At 45.0% G+C, this 23,611-nt stretch overlaps 1 protein-coding gene across 1 annotated transcript; it reads left to right on the plus strand.

The window, feature by feature from the left end:
- Positions 1–11,932: 11,932 nt before the first annotated feature.
- On the plus strand, positions 11,933–17,418 carry COMMD9 (COMM domain containing 9). Its single transcript, XM_084264093.1, has 6 exons — positions 11,933–12,114; positions 12,213–12,338; positions 12,858–12,997; positions 13,804–13,838; positions 15,566–15,669; positions 16,498–17,418. The coding sequence occupies exons 1-6, from the start codon at positions 12,064–12,066 to the stop codon at positions 16,636–16,638; spliced, it is 597 nt and encodes a 198-aa protein (XP_084120219.1). The 5' UTR covers positions 11,933–12,063; the 3' UTR covers positions 16,639–17,418.
- The last annotated feature ends 6,193 nt before the right edge of the window (positions 17,419–23,611 follow it).

The raw sequence follows: 23,611 nt of genomic DNA on the forward strand, positions 1-23,611 counted from the left end.
GTGCAGAGCTGCTGGGCACAGCACGGCAAAAGGGACAGGTGAAAAACAGCTTTGTTTCTTTTCAACTCCAAATAGCACCTTTCTCATGCTGACCACTTCCCGACTGTCGCCCTGATAGAATTAGGGTGCCCACAGCTCTGAAAATACCTTTATGCTTTAATCTCAGTGTACTTCATTGTCCCCAGACTGTTCCATTTCTTAATCAGGAGGGAACCTCTGCTGACTCCTGTAGGAGAATAGCGACATGGCCATCAAAGGGTGTCAAAGACTGAAGTGAAATAAAGTATTTAAATTTTGCCCAAATCTGGATTTGGGCTTTCTTAGTGAAAGTATAGTTCATCCCAGCCTCGCGGCCTCAGAAAAAAAGAAGCCTTGGCTATCGTATCAAACACAAAACCAAAACACATAGACAGGGATACACATCCCAGGGAGGTTACAGGGATGTGATCCAGGAGTGCAGGGCCCTGGCTAGGGACATAAAAAAACTGCAAGTAGAGTTTTTTCAGGTACATAGCACAACAACGAAAAATAAAAACTCCCTCCAATGAGCAGAACAGGAGATCTGGCTACAACTAGCATGGAGAAGGCTGAGGTACTCATTGAATGCTTTGCCCCAGTTTTCATCGGCAAGGGCTCTAGCCCCACTGCCCAAGCCTCGGAAGGCAAAGGCAGGGACTGGGAGGATGAAGTGCTCACTGTAGCGGAAACCAGAAGGTTCCATGGCACCTGCAGAGATACATCTGTGGGTCCTGAGGAAACTGGCAGATGAAGTTGCTAAGCCCCTACCCATCACACATGAGAAGTCATGGCAGTCTGACAGAAGTTCCCACTGACTGGAAAAGAGGGAACAGTAGATAAATAATGAAAAAACAATTTTCTTTTCAAGAGCCCTTTAATTTTAATAGTTTGTGATGGTGTTGTAACACAGGGATGGGCATTTTAAAAGCATTTATCTTGACATTTACCCTTGATGCCTTGGTAATTTGTAGCCATGTGGTTGTGATGAGGCAGAGGTTTGACAGAAGAATGAATAATGTAATTTATACTCCAGTTTCTTAACTTTTTCAATTCTGCTCTTCTGTTTTGAGGCATTACTAGAGGCTTTTCCGAGTGCATGGGGTTTATCTCACCTTTCCTGAGTTTTAAGCCACCCAAAACAATCAGAGAAAGAAACTGCTTCTTGAATGCTTTCTGTTGCAGTTATATGCACGATCAAGGAATAAATTGAGGCTTTATGATTTTATTACTATTTCTTAGCACTTAAACCCAGACTTCCTTCAACTAGTCAGTGTATTAACACAGAATGAAAAGACAATCCTAGCTAGTAAGGCAGAAATACACCCTTTGTAACTCATTTGAAGCCAACAAAACACGGCAACTGCACCAAAAGGGGCCTGCATGACTCCAGCATTTCCTTGATAACGGGATATGAATCCTTTTGCTTACTGAGACGCAATTTGAACTAATAACACTGGCTGTTCTCTTACCTATTCTCATACAAAATGAGCTGATGGGGTTCCTGTTGCAGCTCTGGGTCACAGTCACAGCTTGACAGCTCTGCAGTCAGCCTGAGCTGCAGGATGAGTGGCCTGAGGTAAACACGGACATGCAGTTTCTTGAAGCACGTAGGCCCCTGAGTGCAGCTCGATCCGCCGCTGCCCGGGGTGCACCTGACAGCCCAGCGCATCACACACATCTGCCTTCATCACAAGTGCAAACCGAGCACAAGCAGTGGTTGAACACTGGCCTCTTGGTGCATTTTGTGTGGCACCCTGCAAATCTACAAGCCAGTCCTGCTGCAGAAGCCAGTGGCTCTGTGTCCTCCACGCTTAGACTCTACACATTGCTTTGGAGAACATCACATCGCTTCATTCACAAGCCTTTATTTATCTGCAGGCAGCATTCCCATCGTGGGGAGACCAGCCAGTGCACGAGTGGCTTCATGCTGGGAGGCCCCTGGTACCCAGTGGTTAAAGCCAGGCTGTGCAGGAGCCTGTGGAAAGTGGAAGGCTAACAAGAAACTTCAGCAGAATAGAAATGGTTAAACAGAGATGTCAGGCTGTGTCACAGCAACTTTGGATTGTGCCTGCAGTGGGCTGCAGTACTCTGTGACACAGCAAGACTTTGTAATGAATACAGAATATTAAACTTATGAAATGTTGCTGCAGCTGGTTGGTGATACTGGCATCACTGCACTCGAAGCTGATCCTTGATGTTTCACTCAGTTCTTGTCCTGGTTCTGTCCAGGCCAGAGTCAACCTCCCCAGGCAGCAGCCCAGGTGAGCTGAGTCAGCCCAGGCTGTTCCCACACCACCTGACATCACTCCCCCATAAAACGGGCTGCTTAGGAAGGGATGCTCCTGGGTGCCTTCAGGGCGTGCTGAATATGAGTGGGGTGTTGGGTTGGTTCTTGTATTGGTGCAGCACTTTGTGATATCATCTGCTCAGTAAGTACTCTGTGTTATCACTGGGTGTGAGTGAAATTTTCTGTGGGCTGTTATTGTTTCCCTATCACAGTGTTCTTGTCAGTGAACTGCCCTTATCCCCACTTGTGGTGGCTCTGCCTGTGGCTCTGTCTACCTCCCCTCTGGGAGCGAGTGGTGTGTGGGGCTCAGACACAGTTCTGAACCCTAAACTAGCCAGCAGTCTCCATGGTGGCTCCATTGATGTACAGAAAAACTGCTCTCCTGGCAGTAATAGTTCTGAGTAACAGATCCTACTAACTACTAGCTACTGAAGTTCCTCTGCTGGAATAAAGAAACCAATGGGCTTCAGTGTATTTGAACTTCCTGTTGGTGCTTTCCCTTCTGTTAGTTGCTTGCACAGTGTGGCAGTCACCTTCAGTGCCTGAAAGGGAGAGCTGGGAGCACATGCTGCTGCTGGCCTCTGCTTCACTGTCTAGCACAGCTAAGTCATGCTGAGGGATGCTGCCATTCAAAAGGAGACCAGGGAGAAAGAAGTGTCCCCTTCAGTGAATTTTAAATTTCATGCTTATCCTTGGCCAACCCTGCAGCTTGTTGATGTTTTTTGCTTTTCTAAGAGCGATGAAATGTCTTGCCAGGGTGGTTTGCTCCTTCTGTCCTGCCAGAGCTAATGTTGTGGTGTCAGGGTTGCAAATACCTCAAGGGAAATGTTTCAAAGCATGCTTTAAAAAAACAGATGCAGTTCCATTCATTTGAGATGTTATAAAGCATTTTCAGGAGTTTTGTGAGCATCAATGAATGGTTGCTACATCTTGGTGAGATGTTGGATAAAGAAAGGTCTGAGGACTTGGTATTATGCTTAGGCCAGATGTTTTCTGCTGGAAAATACTCAGCTTCTTTTTGTCCAGATGACACTCAGCAGTTTGAACACGCTCATAACCTTGTGAGCTGGCAGAGTTTGTCCTGCCTATCAAACTTTATAGGGACCATCTTGTGGAGGTGGTGTGGGGAAATTACAGAAGTACTCTGTTAACTATTAATGTGCAAGTGCCTTCACAACAGTGTTAGGTTGCTCACTTTCCAGGTTTAATAACAGCAAGTGTCTCCAGACTTAAACAGTACACAGAGTACCTGTTATCCCAAAGCCTTACAGGTCACATCTGTCAGCAGTGGTCTCACCCTCCAATTGGCAGGCCCATTTGAAGAGTCTCAAGTATCACCAATTCAAATTGAAAAGGCACTAGCTGCTTCAGCTGAGAGGCCAGGGAGGAAGGAATGCTGTCATCTGAAAGGTGACTGACAACTTGGGTACAAACCTGAGTATTAACCTCATGGTTTTGCTCCATTTCTTGAAAAACCCTAACAATAAAAACTTGTCAGGACGATACCTGTTGAGTGAGTAGAGTTGGGGCCAAATGCCATATGACTGCAAACAGGAAGGATCTTGATTTTTACATTACCTGTACCATGTTTAGCCACTGCAAAAGGCAGACAAAGCACAGAGTGCGTGGCCATCCAGAGTCAGGACAACGCTGCTAGTTGTGCCCATGAGGTGCTACGAATGGTCCTACCCTACTCTCACTTTTGCACAATCAGTAAGTTTTACTAACAGAAAGAAATGTAGGAAATTTTAAGATGAGAAGAGTCTAATATAGACAAGTCCTTAAGGTGAGGATTACCTGTTAGGCCCAGTGATTGATCAATATGGTAACTTTCCCTAATCACGCAGACCAACCAATTTGTCTTAATTGTTGAAAATATGTGTCGAAATGCTAAATTCAAGAGCCTTGTTCTGGTGCCTGAAAAGGCGTCTATATCAACAGGCATTCAAAAGCTGCTGTCAAGTAGTCTCATTTGTATAGCTTTTCAGTATTTTTAACTGCTTGGTGCTTTACTTCAGAGACACAAACGTACTGAGTGCTTACCTGATGCTTTCTGTCCGTGAACCTCCAAGTACTTCACAAAAGTAGGTATAAATAGCCTTACCCATCTTTTACCTAAGAACTCTCTCAGTCTTGCTGTATTGTCCAGAGAAATTGTAACTCGAATTCTCTCTCCCTCTGCTGGATCCAGCTGTCTCTGCAGCAGGATTGCCAGAAGAGATGGCGCACCTGATGCTCTAACACCCCAGTGCCACATCTCCTGCATGACTTCTTGAAGACAAAGGTGTTTTGAAACTCACGCACCCGGGTGGATGCTGCACAAGCAAGCTTTTTCTCCTGCTGACTCTCCTGTGGAGCTGGTAAGTGCTGGCAGGCAAATAGGTATTTGGAAATCCTGTATGCCCTGAAATTCTGCAGGGCTTACCTGCAGACTGGCTGGGGCACAGCGCTTTTCTCTAGGCCACCACATAGCATATACCCAGTTTGATCAACATATACTTGATGTTGTATCTCTACTGTATTAACTCAGGATCTAAGCCCTGCATCTTCCAATTTGGAAAAGAATATGTAAACTTATTAATAGGAATTTGCATATCATAGAATCATAGGGGTTGGAAGGGACCTCAAGAGATCATCAGGTCCAACTCCCCTCCAAAGCAGCTCCCTAGCCCATATTGCACAGATAGGCGTCCAGAGGGGGCTGGAATCTCTCCAGAGATGCAGACTCCACACCCCCCTGGGCAGCCTGTCCCAGGGCCCTGTCACCCTCATTGGGAAAAAGTTCTTCTGCATGTTGGTGCAGAACTTCCTGTGCTTCAACATGCAGCCATTGCCCCTTGTCCTGTCCCCACAGACCACTGAGAAGAGGCTGGCTAATTCCCCCTGTATCCTATACTTAAGATATTTATAAACATTAATAAGGTCCCCTCTTAGTCTTCTCAAGGCTGAACAGTCCCAGCTCACTCAGTCTTTCCTCACAGGGGAGATGCTTCAGGCCCTTAATCATCTTTGTAGCCCTTCTCTGGACTCTCTCCAGGAGATCACTGTCATTTTTATACCAGGGAGCCCAGAACTGGACACAATACTCCAGGTGGGACCTGACCAGGGCAGAGTAGAGGGGGAGGATCACCTCCTTTGGCCTGCTGGCCACACTCCTCCTGATGCACCCCAGGATCCCATTGGCGCTCTCAGCCCCCAGGGCACCCTGCTGGCTCATGGCCAACCTGTCATCAACCAGGACCCCCAGGTCCTTCTCCACAGAGCTCTTCTCCAGCAGGTCATCCCCCAGCCTGTACTGATTCCAGCAGTTATTCCTTCCCAGGTGCAAGACTCTACACTTGCTTTTGTTGAATCTCATCTGGTTTCTCCCTGCCCAGCTCTCCAGCCTGTCCAGGTCTCGCTGGATGGCAGCGCAGTGTTCCTGCGTGTCAGCCACTCCTCCCAGCTTTGTATCATGGGCACTTGCTGAGGGTGGATGCTATTCCCTCATCAGGGTCGTCAGTGAAGATCTTAAACAGAACTGGACCCAACACTGAGCCCTGAGTAACACCGCTAGTCACAGGTCTCCAGCTGGACTCTGCTCCACTGATCACCACCCTCTGAGCTCGGTCCGACAGCCAGTTCTCAACCCACCTCACTGTCTACTCATCTATCCCGTGCTCTCTCAGCTTTGCTACCAGGATGTCATGGGAGACAGTATCAAAAGCTTTGCTGAAGTCAAGGTAGGTGACATCCACTGCTCTCCCTCCATCCACCCAGCCGATGATGAGATCATAGAAGGCTATGAGATTGGTCGAGCATGATCTCCTCTTGGTGAATCCATGCTGACTACTCCTCATGACCTTCTTCTCTTCCAATTGCTTGGAGATGGCATCCAGAACAAGCTGTTCCATCACCTTTCCATGGACAGAAGTGAGGCTGACTGGCCTATAGTTGCATTGTACCAGCTTCTTCCCTTGTGATACGACCACATGGAAGTAATGGAGAAAACAAACAGGGAACTTTGCTTGTTCCTTTTTAATGCAGGATAAGGAAAAATTATTACTTTTTAATGGAAAAAAATCTGCTTTGATATTAAATATTTTCATTCACAGTGCAGAGACTTTTTAGAGTTTATTATAAAATCATATTATTATTGTTGCACTACTGGCTTTTAGAATTCATCCTAGTAGATATTTCAAATAAAGACAAAACACTAAAATAGTTGCTACTGAGCAATTATGACTCTGACATTGAGGAAGCTGGATTTATTTCCAGTATTTAATGTAATGGTTTATTTAATCACAATGCAATGAAAAAACATAAGAATGTTGTGATGATTTTCCAAGCTCTCAAAGAAGAGCTCCTTCTCCATCTGCTTTATAACATCAGTTTTAATTTACATATTATTTCTCAGTCCTATGGCTATGGCTTTCCATTCTGTTTACAAGTCCACAATATTGATACTTTCCATTGTGAGAGATATCCCTCCATTTTAGAGATACCAACAGGAAAGAGACAAATACACACACACATACACCCCCCAGTAATGGGATAGGTATGTAAATAGCTACTTAAAAGTGAAGAATTCATACCATGTTATACCAGAAGTCTCCTAGTAGACATCCCTGCATGCAAGTTCCATTGGTGACAATGAATGCTTTGTTCCTATAGAAGTAGATAGGGGGTTTTCCTTGTATGTATATATTTAAAATAGCTATTTTAATTTTTGTCAGAATTTCCAGAAGTTTTCTGGTAGGGGAAAAAATAATTTAGACGAACAGATGTGTTTCCTTGCCTGTTTGTTTTCAGAATTGCCAGATTTTCTCATCTCTGTCCCCTGGTGGCTTAATGCCATAGATTGTCACAAATGAGCTTTTGATATATTGTAGGAGCACCAGTACAGGCATTTATGGTGCTGGGTATGCAACACCAGCTCACAAGCTTCATATGCATCTTTCCTACCTTCTCTAGAAAGGACCAAAAAGACAGAGAACACAAAGTTCCTAACTTCTAATGGCAATCTTTTATAAGCAATCCTTCATGTACATAAACTACATGGAGGTTAGATGCTGGGGACTATTATTTTTTTCCTGTTCTGTGTCTGAACTATGAAAAACTTGGCTGTAGCCATAACGTAAGTAACGAGAACCAATACATTATTTTATCTAGGGTGCTTTGCTTGTATTGCCTTCCCTGGCAACCTTAAAACTAATCACTACTACCTGGAAAACATCACAGCAATGTAATTTTGTCAAGTTATATGCTTTTTTACCTCGAATATACGAGGATTAGCAAGGCTGAAATTTCACACTGACCGACTGAAATTCTTCAATTCGTCTTTCCATCTCTTGATTCTTGCCTTGAGGCATTACAGAATTGATTCTGTCATGATAGCTGACTTCTGCTGAAGATACATACTTCACACGTGAAGTGCAAACAGTTTTTTCATTGCCTTGTATATAAAATACATGCAGTTATTCCCCTTACCTCCCTCTCCTTTTCTTTTTTTTCTTAAACAAAAAGGGTTGACAGACCCTCTCTATCAAAAAAGGCAAAGGACACACAGACAACTTCCCTCCTGTTATTTTCCAGGTAGGGCAAAGCTTAAATCCCTCAGAGTCCAGCAGAGCACTGTATATATACCTGACAACAAGGGAAGTCCCCCTGGGTATTCCTTGCCAAGTACCAGTAGATAGAGAAAACTAGGACAACTCACTATTTTAAGTGAAATGGCAAATGAAGAACTACTCTCCTACTGCAAGCCCTGTGAGGTCCCCAACTCCCATGAGAAACCTCCCACCTAGCCCTCAGAAGTCAACCCTTCTTGCTTCACCCCCCTTCTTGTTCAAATGGTCCCCAGCTGTTACTGAAAAAGTTGGTTAAGAAACTCCCTAAGACTCAACTTGGGAGCTGTAGAAAGCAGTGCTGGATGCTCAGAGGATCTCTCCAACCTAATGTGCATCCTGTTAGTTGCAAGAGCAAAAGTGTGTATCATTCACAGCATATAAATATTCATTTCCTGGAACGAATTATAATATTTGCATCTTCATTATGCATGTGCTTTAAGTCTCTGAGGGTCTGTTGTGAGGGTCTTCGGTGGTCCTTTGGTGGTCCCTAGTGGTTGTTTCAGTGTCCTTTCCCATGAACTCCTCGAAGCATGTAACAGTGTGGGTTAATCCATGTGGCTTGTCTATTCTTTTACAGTCATCTGGTTTTGACTAGTTTCTTGAGTTTATCTGCCCTCTTCTGCTATGACTGGGAAATACTCTGCCCTTGGTTAAGTTCTTATCTGAGGTTCCTTGTGCTGCTACTTCTCAGTCTGATGTTCCCTCTTCTGTTCTTGGTAGCCATACGTTGTTCTATTACACAACAATAGCACAAGGTTTCTCATGTATTCTATCTATTTGTACCAAGAGTTTCAGAGTTAAGCAAGCAAGCACAACAGAACTGCTATTAAAGGCACAGAGAAATCTTTCAGCTCAGGGTATCACAGCCAGGGTCCTCTCTCTACTCTCTCTCTACTCCAGAAATACCAGTTCTGAAGGCTTTTTACATGGCTGGGAATAGAGATCACAGGCAAGAACAAGTGACAGCAGGCAGCAAGTAAGTATACATACCCATATACCCACATCCTCTTGTCCAGGAGATCCTGAATTTATAATGTTATCAACACTACTTAAGAGTTATAGTCTGGTGACTGCTCACTCACCTAGCCCCTGCAGTATTACTGCCCACACGTTTTATATGCAGACACATCTGCACTACTCCAGGAAGTACAAATTGCAGATGCCTCAATTTGCTGGATCAACTGAGAGGGAGACAAATTAGTGCTATAGCTGTATCGCCCAGACCTGGGTGAAGGTGGATCTGCCCAACTCGAAAGCAGAGTTTAATTTTCAAACTCAATGACTGGGTTAAAGCAGCTTAGCTCTGGAGATCCAAGCCAGTTCCTGCACTTAATGCTGTGTGGGCATATCTGCAGGCTCACAGCTCACAATACAGTCCCACTGGGTGATACAGACACAGAATCATGGAAAAAAGGGCTGATTGGATGACCTCCTTAAGTCTTCTTGCAATCTAATTCATTTAAATGTTTTGCTCACAAACTCTGATGGTGTTGCCTCTGGCACAGCAAATAACTGAACTGATATTTCTCAAAACTTCCTGATAAGCATGCAGATCATAGGGCCAGCCTTCCTTATGTGATGCACTTCTGTGTTGGCTTCTGACCACGAGTGACAAACAGCACTTGAATTTTTATTTTAAATCAGATCTGTCATTGTTTCCTGATGTTAGAATGCTTCTAGAATGAGGAAATGGCAACAATAGGAGATGGACTGGAGAGCTAATTCAGTATGATGCCAGCTGTGCTTACTGACAGGCAGCATCTTTGTTCTGAGTATAAGACTCAGGTAAATATTCTGTCTTGCCACGTACTCTTGTGATAGTTAGCAATGGCATATGCATGCCCCCTTTGCATCCCCCTACCTACTTGTCTGACAAAGTTACTCCACACAACAAAGTCTCTAACCTAGGCGTGGAGCAATCTGATTTTTATCTATCTTGTAAAGTCATTGCTTTTGAAAACCCCTGAAAAGAGCCCTCTTTCCCAGTTGGATACAGCTTTTCAGCAGTTTTACTGCCTGGAAAATGTCTGCTTACATCTGATTGTAGACTACAAGAGGTCAATGATACAATATGGTATTAAGTTACATCCTGTGAACAATCCCTCTGATTCCTTTAAGTTTACTTGCCCAGATCGTAATGCTGCTGTTTTTTCATACTGCCTTCATTCTCTTTAGCCTTTCACAACCTCTATGCTTACTGCTGATGTTAATAAATGCCCGCATTTATTAATGCAGGACTTCATGTTACATTACCTTCCTGTCACTCAGGTGACAACAGTGACCTACCTTGAATCATCTGAAGACCAAAACAAGATTCCAGGTTCCTAGCTCCTAAACCCTGACCTCTAACCACTACTTCATTTTTTTTCCATTTTTTTTTCCTTTGGGATGCTATTGTTTTGCCCACTAACTCTGCAAGCCTTTCATTTTGGAAACAAAGGTTAGTATCTACCATCCTTCTCTTCGCCTTCTGGTCTATTCCAGTGTGTAGTATGCAGTTACTGTCATATTTGCGTTGTCGCTGTGGCATCAGTTGAAGAGAGATCAGACACTTCATCTCAGGTGGCAATAGACAATATAATCTGTGTAGCTCACTTTCCTTTTCTTGTCAAAGTATTGTGCTATATGGTCACCTGGATAAGAAACAGCTATCCTCAAAAGCTGCTGCCTGCTCGGTCTTGCCATCTAAACTCAGCAGCACGCCAGCTCTTCCAGGGAGGCCCCACCATAAATATGATGCCATGTGGCGGAACCTTGGCCTTGACCCATGCTGCTTGCACTGGGTTGGACACGTTGGTGACAGTGCTAGAGGAGAGGCAGTACTGTATATGGCAGCTCTCCAAACTGATCAGTCATACTAACTGCTTTCAAGAGGCCACAGATGGCAATTTCCTACCCCAGAACATGTCCCCATGACCCTCGTTTCCTGTTGTTCATGAAAAAAACGGTGGAAAATAAAACCCTCTTTGGGTTCTTCTGCTTTTTAAGATTTCCCAGCAAGAGAGAGGGAAATCAATTCCTCTGCAAGAGGAAGCTCCTTTTCCCTGCCAAGCTCATGCTGCCTAATGCAAGCAGCGTTTAGTTACTTGCATTTCTTACTGTGTATTTGTCTGCTTACAGAACAAAGTAAGCAAAGGGTGTGCTGTGATGGGGAAGTTCACAGATTACTGATGTTCTGGAACCAGATGTGCAGGTGATAGACGTGGAAAAGTGAGCTCTATCTACCGAGGACAGAAAGGGGATCATCAATCTACAAACCAAAAACTAAGGAGAAGGAATGCAAGGGCCCTCAGGTAAGAAATGCAATCAAGGATAGTTTTGTAAGTGTGCCCCATGCATCCTGGAGGGTGCAAATGGATCAGTTGGATCTCAGATAAGGAACTTGAGGTAGAGGTGATAAGACCCTAAAGGAAGGCTTAGAGTTCAGGGAAAGGACACAAAGCGGCAGCTCTTCAACAACCACCGGGGACCACCAGAGACCACTAAAAGATCCTCACAGCAGCTTTTTCACGGCTCAGGGCGCATGCGTAATAAGCAGGTGAATATGGTAACTAACAGCGCCGGTATGTATGGCAATCCCCGGGGATGTGGTGTGGATACACACACCCTGACGTGCCTGAGCACGCCTGCCTCTGAGGAACTGGTAGGAGCAGGTAAGGGAATGCCTGCTGCGTTAAAAGAGTTTTCTTCCTTCCCGAATTTCGGTGTCACGGGGAATTACACACACGCACCCAAGAAAGACACACAGAAGGCTATTTATCTCTCAGGAAAATAAAAAAAAATAAAAAAAAAGGATTTATTTAGATCCTTTATGAAATAAAAGACACAGATTGCTGAGACAACGGTCCAGGTCGTTGCAGCGGTACCATGCCGAACCTTCTGCCTTCGGTTCCTGCTGCCTGAAAATAACCGGGCAGAGCTCTGCGCGGGCAGTGAGAGGAGAAGCAGCGCAGCCGTGCAAGGGCGGGTGTTCACGGGCAGCAGGGGCCACGCACCCCCACAAACTCCGCACCGGGCGGAGGCCGCCCCGCCGAGCCTTCACCGTGTGCCCCGGGTTCGAGACCGCGATAACGCGGTGTGTGTCCCCCGCTAGAGGCAGGACCGCTGCCCGGCCGCTCGGCCCCGCCCGCCTCAGCTGACAGGGCCAAGATGGCGGCGCTGGGGGAGAGGGACTTCGCCGCCTTGCAGAGCCTGCTGAAGGTGAGGGGGCCGTCGCGTTGTTGGGGGACGGGCCGCCCGCTCGGGCGGCTGCCTCTGCTGGGCCGCGGCTGAGCGGTCCCTGCTTTGCTTCCCGGCAGGCACCCTCGAAGGACGCCGTGCGGCAGCTGTGCCAGGAGTGTTTCTCCAGCCCGCCCGCCGGCCTCGGCCCGTTGGCGCAGCGCGCCTGCCCCGGCCTCGCTGCCGATCCTGAGGAAGCGGAGAAGGTGAGGGCCGGGTCCGGAGGGAGGGAGAGTCGCCGGCCCGGCAGCGGGCGGAGCGCCTTCAGGAGCGCCCCTTCTCGCTGCGCGGTAAAGGGGCGCGTCGGAGGGAGCGGGACCTGCCCGCCTAGGCCTCGCCGTGCCGCGGGCAGGGAAGGAGCCGCCGGCAGCGCCAGCACAGGGGCCGGCCCGGGCCCTCGGGAAGAGACGCGGTGCTGTGGGTCTCCAGAGGACCGCGGCTGCTGCCGTAAACAGAGGTGCCCATAAAAGCGTTTCCGCCCGCCCGCAGCGAGGGTATAGCCCGGGTGGGCCTTACAGGGAGGCAGAAGGGAAGAACACGAGGTCTGCGTGCTAGAGGGCAGCTTGTTACCTGTGGAGGCTGTCGGGCAGTACATGGATGTCCGAGGCCCCGGCGATGTCGGCCTCATGCAGAAGTTGTGTTGCTCGCGGTTACTGAAGGCTAGTCCCGAGCTGTATGTAATGCCATTCAACCCAGCAGAGCCCTTTCTTCTTCGTTTCCTACAGCTGGTGTCTGCTCTGCACAGCCTCACCAGGCACATTGTGTACTGTGGCTTGACGAGGGCAGAAGATATCCTCTCTCTTTTTCCAGAAAACTTCCACCAAAACCTGAAGAACCTTTTGACTAAGATAATCTTGGAGAATATGTGAGTGCCACCCACCCGCTGTTTGCTTTCTGCTGGGAAGTTAAAGCAAACATCCATTTTGATATGTGGTTAGCTGACAGCATGCATAGTCTTGTTTCTGTGAGTTTTGTGCCTGTCTTGGGCCTAATCTTACAGTTTAGGATGAGCAGTGTTGAGTGACATACATCACCTGAGTGGAATGGTTAACAACCAGCCATGGGCTCAGAGGGTTTTCCCCAAGCTTTTGGAGTGGGTGTGGGCTTCATTCATGTAATGCAAAGCCCATTTTATCCTAACAGCTCACCTGTGTGGTGGAAAAATGCTACAGGTTATGATAAAACTGAGAAGGCTGGATTTCAGTACTACAGAAATCTGATTGGATAGCATCTAGATGCCCATCTGCTTACTACCTTGGCGTAGGTGTGGGGGCACCTAAAGGGTGCCTAGGGGTAGACTACATGTGAGGTGGTAGCAGACGATAGCAGTTCTGCATGTTTGTACCTCTCACTGCTTGGTAGCCTGTTGGTTTGATAAAACTGGGGAGAACAGTACCTGCCATAAGTGAGCTGCAGTTATAGAAGAACCAATCGTTGGTCACTAGTTTGCCTACCACTGCCCACCAGTGACAGCCTTTCCTCAGTAGCATACACAGTCTCTCTCCCCTGCTTACCAATGAAGCCCTAGTGACCCTTCTGTCAGGATAAGTGTCACTGAATGTTTCCCCTACCGCTTTTTTTCTTTTTTTTTTCTTTTTTTTTCTTTTTTTTTTCTTTTTTTTTTCCCCCACAGCACTGCTGATAGTGTTTTTCTTCTCTACTTTTTCACAGCTCTGCTTGGAGAACTGAAGCACAAGCAAGTCAGAGTAAGTAGTAGTTCACGTCTTGATGCAAGTAATGTTTCCCAAGGTCATTCGAGCTTAGTGCATTACAATTTGTTTTTGTTGTGTAGTACAGGGATGCCCCAATTTGTTTCAGATTAAGCTGTACGATTGTGGCATCACCGAGCTTAGCAGAGACCAGCAGCCTTGTATTCACATCTGTGCTGCTTTGCTAAATCTTCCAGTCCTCAAGCAATTCTATTTAATGCTGTCTGTTGCTTCCTTGCAGGGCACAGTGTATAGCAAGTATTTGCAAAACCTTTTAAAGTGAAACACTCTGACCTTTCCATTCAGAGGTTCAGTAACTGCACCGCAAAGGACATGTATTTCTTGGGAAATACCTTATCTTTGCACATGTAAACAATTCTGTGCATTCTTTCTCTTCCACACTCCAGGAAGTACACTGCAGATATTTGTAACTGTGCTTTTTTCTCTCTTTCCTAGACTGTGATGTAATTAAGGAATATGAACTTCTAGTAATAGCATCATGGGGAGCGAGTTAGATCCCAGTTAGGTGTTACCACTGGGCAGTCAAGGGCTCGAGCCTCATCTTTTACCACTTGCTGTCATAATTATGCTTTCCTTTGGTTTGCAGTGTGTGTGAGAAGACACTTGTAAATCTGAGATGAAAATATCAATACTGTTTCTTTTTCTGGTTTAAAATTTGTATTATTAATGAAAGTAGGAAACTTTTTGTTCAAGGGGGAACAACATGCTGCCCGTCTAAATCCCTGCTTCAGTTTCACTTTATATATTCTGCAAATGCTCCTTGTGTTTATTGCTAGCAGCTGAAAGATGCTGTTGAAAAACATGATGGTCACAGAACTGACAAAGAGCACCTGCAGGCAGCCTGCTGGTGCCAGAGTTCTGCTGGGAGAACCTTAATCTCAGCTTTTATGTTAGTTTGCATGGGGCTTAAGGACTCTGAAGGGTTCATGGTGCAGTGAGTAAGTACCTCCCATCCCATCATAAGAGAATGTCCCAGTCTGTTCTCTCTAAGGGATAGCTGCACAAATTCCTTGGTGGGGCAGCCAAGTCAGACCTGTCTCCTTTCCCTTGGAAGGCTCATGGGGCCTCCAGGCCTGAACTGTTGAGGTCAGTATTGTACCAGACTGCTGAATGATTTCTGTTGGCCTGCATCGAATTGGGATGATCTCTTCAATAATTTCAATAGATTGGCAGGATATATGAAGATAGCAGTTTACCAGTACACATGCTGTATTGCAGGATGCTTTGGTTCACAGGTTGGGTAGCTGGAAATAGCATGTTTCACACTGCTGGGTTGTAAGAGCTTTCCTTTGTGCTTGCATATCAGTTACAGACAGCAGAGCATTCAGGTCCCAGAACAACTCAGGATGAAATCCTAGCTGAGTTGCAGGCAGCAAAGCAGGGGATGAATAGCTGGAGAAGGCATCTTACTACTCCCCTTCTCTCAGCTGCTTTGTGAATTTACCTATGCTTGACTTGCACTGTACCATCCTTGCATGTGACGATGGGAGAACCCTATTTGTCCTTCCTCATGTCGTGAGGAAGCCTTCAGAGACTGGCTTTTTGCAGAGTAAAAATTATGTGAGGTCACACTGGAGCACTAAAGTTGTGTACTTCCCAGGGCTAGAAGTTGAGAAGCATGTGTGTGGTGGTAGTCACAGGTTCCAGGGTCTGGTGTCATCCTGTGCTGCTGGGCCTAACAGACCCACTTTTTAATCCCTCAGTCTCCCTGCCTCGACTGGTTGACATGGACTGGAGGGTGGACATCAAGACATCTTCAGACAGCATCAGCAGAATGGCAGTTCCTACTTGTCTGCTTCAGTTAAAGGTAATGCCAGTGGCTGTAAGAGACACAGGATCAAAATGATCCACCCCAACACCTGACTTACCAGTGGTAGTGTGAAACAGTTCAGGTGGGCATCTGGTGCTTTGCCTGTTGCCTGGCAGGCAATTAGCAGGCTTGCTCAGAGATGTTCTTTGAAATACTACAGAGCCTGGGAATTATGTGTCTGATGAAAGCCCACTTTTTGTGTCAGGGGAGAGTTTTCTTTGCATGAGATTGCAAGAAAGCAGCATATTTGTTCCCTGGTCCCCTTTTTACAGAAAGAAAGGAGATAAATTATGAAGTCATTGTCCTTTAATTCTAAGCCACTCATCAGCACTGCATTAGTTTGGATATGCTTTTTGATGGTGAATAGCTTCCATCACTGGCTACCTCTATCATTTGGGTAGCATAGTTACACTTACTGCTTATGCCCTGCAGAGTTCTGGGTTAGTCTATCCAGTAAAAATGGGATGCATGGATTTCAAAGGAAGCTGCGGGGGACAAAAGATCTAAATTCCTGTGTGTGGAATGGGATGAAACGTCCTGTGCAGTATCTGCTAAGATAGTTTTTTATAAGGTTGTGGCTTCCTGCCATGAGTGTCTGAATTTCCCCATGCTCATGGCTTTATATGCTCACTGGCACTCTGTCAGTGGGAGCACACTTCATTATTAAGGCACAAAGCTTAGAAACTTTGCTGTTGGCCCTTCAGGGTGGAGCTGGATGCCAAATTTAAAGCGTTTTTCTTCATTAAACGCTGACTTCTGTAGCGGGACTGGAAGAACACCTGAATTAATCTTCCTTACAGCTAACGGCTGCATTCCTGTTTTCAGATTCAGGAAGATGTCGCCTTATGTGGAAATAGTCCAGTTGTTTCTGCACTGACTGTGGAACTGAGCAAAGAAACCTTGGACACTATGTTAGAAGGGTTGGGAAGGATCCGGGACCAACTTTCTGCTGTTGCAAACAAATGATTGCTCAAAGGCATGGGTTCCAGCAGTGAGGAAGGGAAGTATTCTCTACCTACAGGTCTCATAAGCTGTAGACTGGTATATGTAACACTTTTTTGGTTTAACAAAATTTAAAATCTGTTGACATAATAAGATAGACCATTTCTGTGGTCTGATGCCAAAAAGCGTTTGATATGTTGTTGAGCAAAAGCTGATCTCTTATTTCAGAAGAGGATTTGAGTGCTCAGAGCTTGGTTTAATCACAAGCATCATAACTGGAAATTGCAAATAGCTGCAGCCAATGAAGCACGTGCTGTCCCTGCCCTGGAAAGAACTAAAAGAGAGCCTGTTAATGGGCTGCCTTCCAGCGTTAGCAGAGAAGGAGAGTGTTTCTCAGTGGAATGCACGTGTCCTGAGGTGCATGCCGGATGTAGCGCTCCTCAATGAAGCACAGCCACGCTGCAGATTGTTATTATGGGATAATGCTTTGAAATAGGGCAGTTGTGCTACAACACATTCTCTTCCAATCAGCTTCATGGCACTGTTTGCAGAATGACTAGTTGAGTATTTTCAGCGGCAAGCAATTTCCCCCTTCTCTTTGCAAAGAAAAAAGGGTTCAGCTAGTTCATGTTTGGGTTTACTGGACTCTGGGCTTTGCCTTCACAAAACCAGAGTGGAAAAATAAAGAATTGATGGCTGTTGTCTGTACTGTAAGAAACCTATGGCAATATGTGCCTATATTTCGCTACTATTCTGTTGTTTTGTTTGTACAAATCTTAATTTAATTAAAAAATGAACTGCTGATTGATTTTTTTTTTTTAAATCCCTTTCAGTTTAGAAGAGATCTTGTCCTTTATTACCTCAGCCAGATAATGGTGATGTTTCTAGGCTGGTTGAGTGGATGTTTGTATTTGTTGCTGAAGAGGGATCTTTTGTTTGCTGTCAAATGGATTAATCTTTTAAATTGTCTTACTGTAATAAAGTTTCAGGGCATCTTTTTCCATAGGCACCAACTCCATGCATTATTACAGATCATGACCCTGACCTACAGCTTTATAAATTTATGTGTGTTGAAAGCATGGAGGACTAAGTGCAGAAAATTAACAAAATTCAGACATTTCTTTCTGATGAACTTCTGTAATACTCCAAACTGGAAGACTGGATCCAAACACTTTGGTTGTGCCAAAGCCCCACCTTTCAGGAAACATTTGGCTCTCTTTCCAGACAACAGTAATTGTCTTTTGTGTTTGGAAATGTGATGTCATTCAAAAAGTGTGCATAAACTACAGAGCTGTGTTAATTAATTTTGTATGTCCCTATAGAATGCAGGCTAAATGTAAAGGAAGCCTGTGCTTTTGAAAGATACTGGTGTAATACAGCTTATGCATCAAGATAAGGCGTATGACGAGTCACTTGGTAAGGTCTGCTTTGGGCAAAGATTGCAATGCTTAGTACAGTATCAAGGTAAACTCTTAAATTCCATATATAATAGGGAAATCTGAAAGGAGAAAATAGATATTCATGAATCCATTCCAAGAGATTCAAGCTGTGAAAAAATGTTCCTCTGTTTGAGGAAGTTTTGTTGCCATTGCAGTCTATCCTTAAAAAAAAAAAAAATCTCCAATAGTTTATATTTTGCTGCTTCTTTTTGAAGGTCAGAATCACAGGAGGTACATAATTGATAATGAAGTACTTGTGTGAGAGGAGCTGAGAAAGTCGATACACAGAGCAGATACAGAAGGTAAATACTGAAGTTACAGTCAGAATGTTGTAGAGCCTCATGAAGAACTGATAGTTGTACAAAACCATTGTACAACTATAGAATACTTGTAAAGAAAACATTTAAAACTGAAAAGGTGCTTCCAGTGTCAGAGAGGCTCTATGTGAAGGCAGCTAAAAGTTGCTCATGAAGTCTCAATGAAGGGCCTGCATCAGAAGCATGACAAACATCTAATGGTTTTGAGGGTTCTATCTCAGGTCATAGAGGAGACTGGTGTTTTCTAGCCCAGGTTTAGGAGGCTAAGAGAGCTTGCCTTTGAATCTTTGCCTGAAATGTTAGGTATCTTCTTGTTGGCTCTTGGAACTTTTGCCAGAAGAGGTGAGACTGCTCAGAAGGGGGTACGTAAAACAAGAGAGGGTGAACAGGACTGCCATTAATTACCTGATGAGCAAGAGAACTTCAGCTTGAAGTCCTACTTAACAGAGACTGCTACATGGAGAAGACGACACCTGCTGCAGGCAGCCATCTGTGATCTTCCTCATAAAATGATTGCTCTCTTAAAATTAGTGAAGGAGGATAAAACTCTTAAAAATATTGCTGATATTTGGTAGGTGAACATAAATGTATTTGCCACCACTTTATTGTCAGCTTGTTCCTGTGCCAGCACTATCCTCCAGTTTACTCCTTCCCTTCCCTTATGCCTAGGAAGCAGTGAAAGCCCTGCTCTGCTTTTGATGGCTGAACCTAGTAAGCTCTATATTCCGTGCCTTTCAGCATCGTAGTGGCCATTCTTCATTTACAGTTTACATCTTCCTTGAACAGGACTGCTACAATTGTTCATTTCTGGAGAAGAATAGTCCAAGGACATTAATAAAGAACAGAGCTGTCATAGTATGTATATCATCTGAACCAACTCCTCCTCCCAGGAAACCAGAAGCCACTGTTGTGAAGTGGAGCTCAAAAACACCCCTCTTCCTTCCAGTATTTGGGGATTAGAAAAATCACCTCATGCATATATGCTGTTTATCAAATGATAACTCAATTATACTAAGCAATACAGTGATAAATTAATTTATAAAACACAAGTATGCAAGTTAAAATAAAATTGTCATTTCAGAATTCAGAGATTGTGTTGGCTCTGACTGGGTCAGTGTTGGGAAAGTAGGATTTAAAACATTAAAACATGCTTTTTTTTGATCTCTGGCTTCCACCTCAATTAATGATCTTTAAATACTGGCTTAAAACAGTGGAAGTCTTTTCAAGACTCAAGATGGTTTGGTAAAGGTTTAATAGTTACTCTGTGTTTAAGCTTTGGGTTTACAGTGTGAGATTTACATATTCCAGCTCTTGCAAAACTTATCACCTGTGTGAAGTTTTTTGCTTTGTTTATAACTGAGGTGCTATTATGTCACTTCAAGTTATTTTGTTATTAATGATCTGGTTTAGTATTACTTTGGACCCAAGGAAAAAAAATATGTTAATTTCAGTTTGTTTGGTGTCTTAATCTTCACTGGAGACTGTAAAGTGTATTTAACGATACATGCGGGGCCCCTCGACCAAATTAGGACTGCAGAAGGCTTTTTTGGTAATAAATCTGTGATGGTAGATGTCTTGTTAAGTGAACATCATCTCTCCTAGAAATCCCAACAGCTTAGATTAACCTCCGTTCTCGGTACTAGGAATAACATACCTAGCAATGTAATTTCTTCAGCTGCTTTGTAACTGGATTTATTCTGATTGAGAACAGCCCCAACAAAAGTAACCAGTTTAATGAATTTACCAATCTCTCTTGCACACCCCTTAAAAGATTGATCTTACAGAGGTGCAGAGAAGTAAAGTAGGTGGTTATGGTCGCAGTAAACAAGTAGCAGCACTGGGACTTGAGGAATCTCACCTCCCCAAACTCTTCTCTGACCTCTTGACCACTTAGGCAAGAACTGAATTCCGTGACGCAGTAATTAACACCGTCAGTCACATCCGCACAGGCATTGTGCAGGTGGTTGCTTATTTTTTTCCCCTCTATTTTTAATGTGATATTAATAGTGCTTGGGTTTGCTTATACTCCATGCAGCCTGGAGGAGCAGGCTGGCAAGGGCAGCCTGAAGTTTCACAAGCTCTAGGGCAAGGTTTTGTGCCTGAGGTGACATAACCAAAGAGCCCGGTGCAGGCCAGGAGCTGTGTGGCTGGGAAGCAGCCTTGCTGAAAGGGACCCGGGAGAGGGGGGTCTGGGCAGCAACCTGAATGTGAGTCAGCAGTGACACAAAGGCAAACCAGACCGTGGGCTGTGTCCACAGGGGCTTTACTGGCAGAAATAAGGAATGTGATCAGGCCACACCTGGAGTACCATGTCCAATTCTGGTCCCCACAATTAAAAAATAATGTGGACAGGCTGTAAAGAGTCCAAATGAGGGCTGTGGGAGCGATCAGAGGGCTAGAGGCCCTGCCCTATAAGGAAAGACTGGAACAGTTCCGTTTCTCCAAGAAGAGAAGGCCCAGGGAGGATTTCAGCACAGCATTCCAGAATTTAAATGGCAGCCATACTCAGGATGGACATTCTCTATTCACAAGGACTCACATGGAGAAGACAAAGGGCAATGGGTACAAGTTGCACTGGGAGAGGCTATAGCTTGACTTTTTTTTTTTTTACAGTAAGAACAGTTGTTCACTGGAAGAACCTCCCTGGAAGTCCTCGTTGCTGAAGGTTTTTCAAGATGTGAATGAATGGGATAATAGTTTTCATCTAGATTCCCTTTCCCAGAAAAAGTTGGACCAGAGAATTTTTCCAGATCCCTTCCAACCTGGGCTGTTCTATGAAGCATTTGCTGACTACAAGGGAGGTAAAGCTGGGTACAAGCAGCACACCTAGCACTTCTGCATGCTCAGTAAGGCACTCCTGCGAGTTCCTGGCTGCTGGGCTGGGCTTCCCTGGTGCTGTATCCCTGTCTTGTGAGCTGGGAAAGGGATGCTGATAAGTTGTTTGGGGTTTGAAGGGTTTCATTTACTTACATCAAGTTCAATTCTAGTTGGAAAACACAACAGCTTTAAAGATGAACATTGAAGATCAGTTAATAACGAGGGCTGGCACAAGGGATGTTCTTCAACACTTCTTTCCCACCCTCACGGAGCATTTCTGCCACATGTGCTTCTGACGCACTGGTAAGCAGTTCCACATGTGAGACCAGCTGAAATCAGAGCAAACCCAGAAAACTGGTTGCTTTGGGCCCAGGTATGTGCCAGGGTGTGTGCATGGGTTGTGGGTGAAGAGGAAGCATACCCAGGGGTGAGACCCTGCCCTCTTCCTCTTGAAAATAGCAGAGCCCGTTGCTGTTGTCACCTTAAACTTCCCAGACAAAGAATTTTTAATGCCACCAGTGTTTTTGAGTTCTGAGCCTTGGTCTCTCCAGAGAAGTCTGGTTCTCCTTCGGGTGGGGGGTTTAATGCTGGGGGGAGTTTTGCATGTTGTGAGCCTCAGCCTGTGCTGGGAAAAACTGGGAACTATGGCCTTGCATCTTGGGCTCTATTTCTTAAAGATAATCGCAGTGTTCAAACTTTCCTGGACAAGAGGTGTTCTTCAGTGAGCCTTTCCCACCTGCTCCCACCCCAATCATGGCATTCTCAAGCTTGGCAGTACTGAAATGTACTCAGGGACTGCTGGCCAAGGATCCTGCCATACAGGTCTGCAGGTAACAACAGCACAGTCTCCCTAAGAAAGTGATTTAATTCCTTCCCTGATGAAAAGCCACTCTCCCACGCTGGGGGAAGATCAGCAGGCACAGATGTCCAACCAGCTGGTTTCTTAAGGGATAAAATAATTGAAATAATTGAGAATTTGCTGCCCTGAGCTCACAGCCGCCACAGATAAATCCCTCTCTCTGCCTTTCCTGTTCCCCCAGTGTCAGATACTTCCAGCCTGGCTGTGGGAAGGAAGAACAGACACACAAGACCACTCCAGGCCACTGGGTCTTTAGAAAGAGCACTTGAGTATCACGAAGCAGCAGTTGTGGGAGTGCATTGGGTACAGGATCACTTTGTTAAAGAGTTTCAAAAGCTGTGGGTGCTACTAGTCAGTATGTAAATCTTTCCATCTCTCATGAAGGCAGGAAAGACTTCGTACCATCATCTTGCTTCCTTTCCCAAAGCATGTAGAGAGATGCATTAAAAAATTAAATATAAACAAATAAAGCAATCCAGGGCCAGCAGTTTTGTGTTGTCCTCACCAAGGTTAGCTAGCTGCAGGGGCTTGGGGAAGGGTCCTCAGGCTTTCTTTATGTTAAAAGCAAGTTATGAAACACCTTGCTCTTGGAAACACACCCAAGCTGAACTGCCAGCGTTAGGCATGGGGCACAAGCCCTGTTCAAATCAGGCCCTCCCAAACCACCTGGAATCTCTCCCCATTTGAGGTAAGTGATGGCATTGGGCTTCAGAAAGGGTGGCTGCTTCTGGGTCTGCCCTGGGCACAACTGTTCTGTGTGAGCCATCACATTGCAGCCATGAACTCGGGCTCCACCAGCCAGAGGATGGTAAAGCTGGGGAGAAGGAGGCTGCCTCCTTTCCTGCAAGCTACAGATGTGGTCTGGCAGCTGTTGGTAAGTAAAAAAACAAAGCAATTCTTTAAAAGCATTTTAAGGTATTTCTGAGTCTTGAATGCTTGTGTTTGGTGGTCGTGCTATGCAACCCTTAAAAAGGGTGTGGGGGAATAGTGAGATTACTAAAAAAAAACCTTTCAGGTAAGGGTTTTGCCATGTTAGGTGTTCAAGGATATTTTTTTTCCCTTTAGTAAGATTATTTTCCTGGCTGAGTGAGATGTAACAGTACTTATGCTGAGAGAGGTAGTCTGAAGTAATTATTTTTGGTAACATTCCAAATGCAGACAAGCTGTAAAGAGCAGAGGGTGTAATATGGTGGGTGAGTAGCTGTTGGATGCTGAAGTGGAAGGGATTATGTGTAAGCAATACCTGCTTTTGTTTTGAACGTGCTGCTTTCTTGAGTTTTGTGGTATGTGTGATAGTACCTGAGGTGTCTGGAGTAGCTTATGAGTTCTAAAACAAAATATGTGTTTTGAATTAGATATGGCTTTATAGATTGCTTAACAATGGTCTTGTGCTTAGTGGATTAGTAAAATTTAAGTTATAAATGCTTGTTGTGGGGGGCTCCATCACCTGAAGAGTTAGTAGATGGATAATAACACATCCTCCAGTACATATGCAGTTGCTACAGAGCCAGTTGCTCTTTAATGAAGGTTTGTGTGACCTTTCAGGTATGCTTGGGTGATGTGCT

Source organism: Gallinula chloropus (genome assembly GCF_964237585.1).
Source record: "Gallinula chloropus genome assembly, chromosome: 4".
Taxonomy (NCBI): Eukaryota; Metazoa; Chordata; class Aves; order Gruiformes; family Rallidae; genus Gallinula; species Gallinula chloropus.

Bases quoted from the DNA above. Each gene is read 5' to 3' on its own strand.
- COMMD9 (XM_084264093.1), top strand. From the start codon at position 12,064: ATGGCGGCGCTGGGGGAGAGGGACTTCGCCGCCTTGCAGAGCCTGCTG. The intron at 12,115-12,212 runs GTGAGGGGGCCG...GCTTCCCGGCAG, and splicing joins CCTTGCAGAGCCTGCTGAAG to GCACCCTCGAAGGACGCCGT. The intron at 15,670-16,497 runs GTAATGCCAGTG...TCCTGTTTTCAG, and splicing joins CTTGTCTGCTTCAGTTAAAG to ATTCAGGAAGATGTCGCCTT.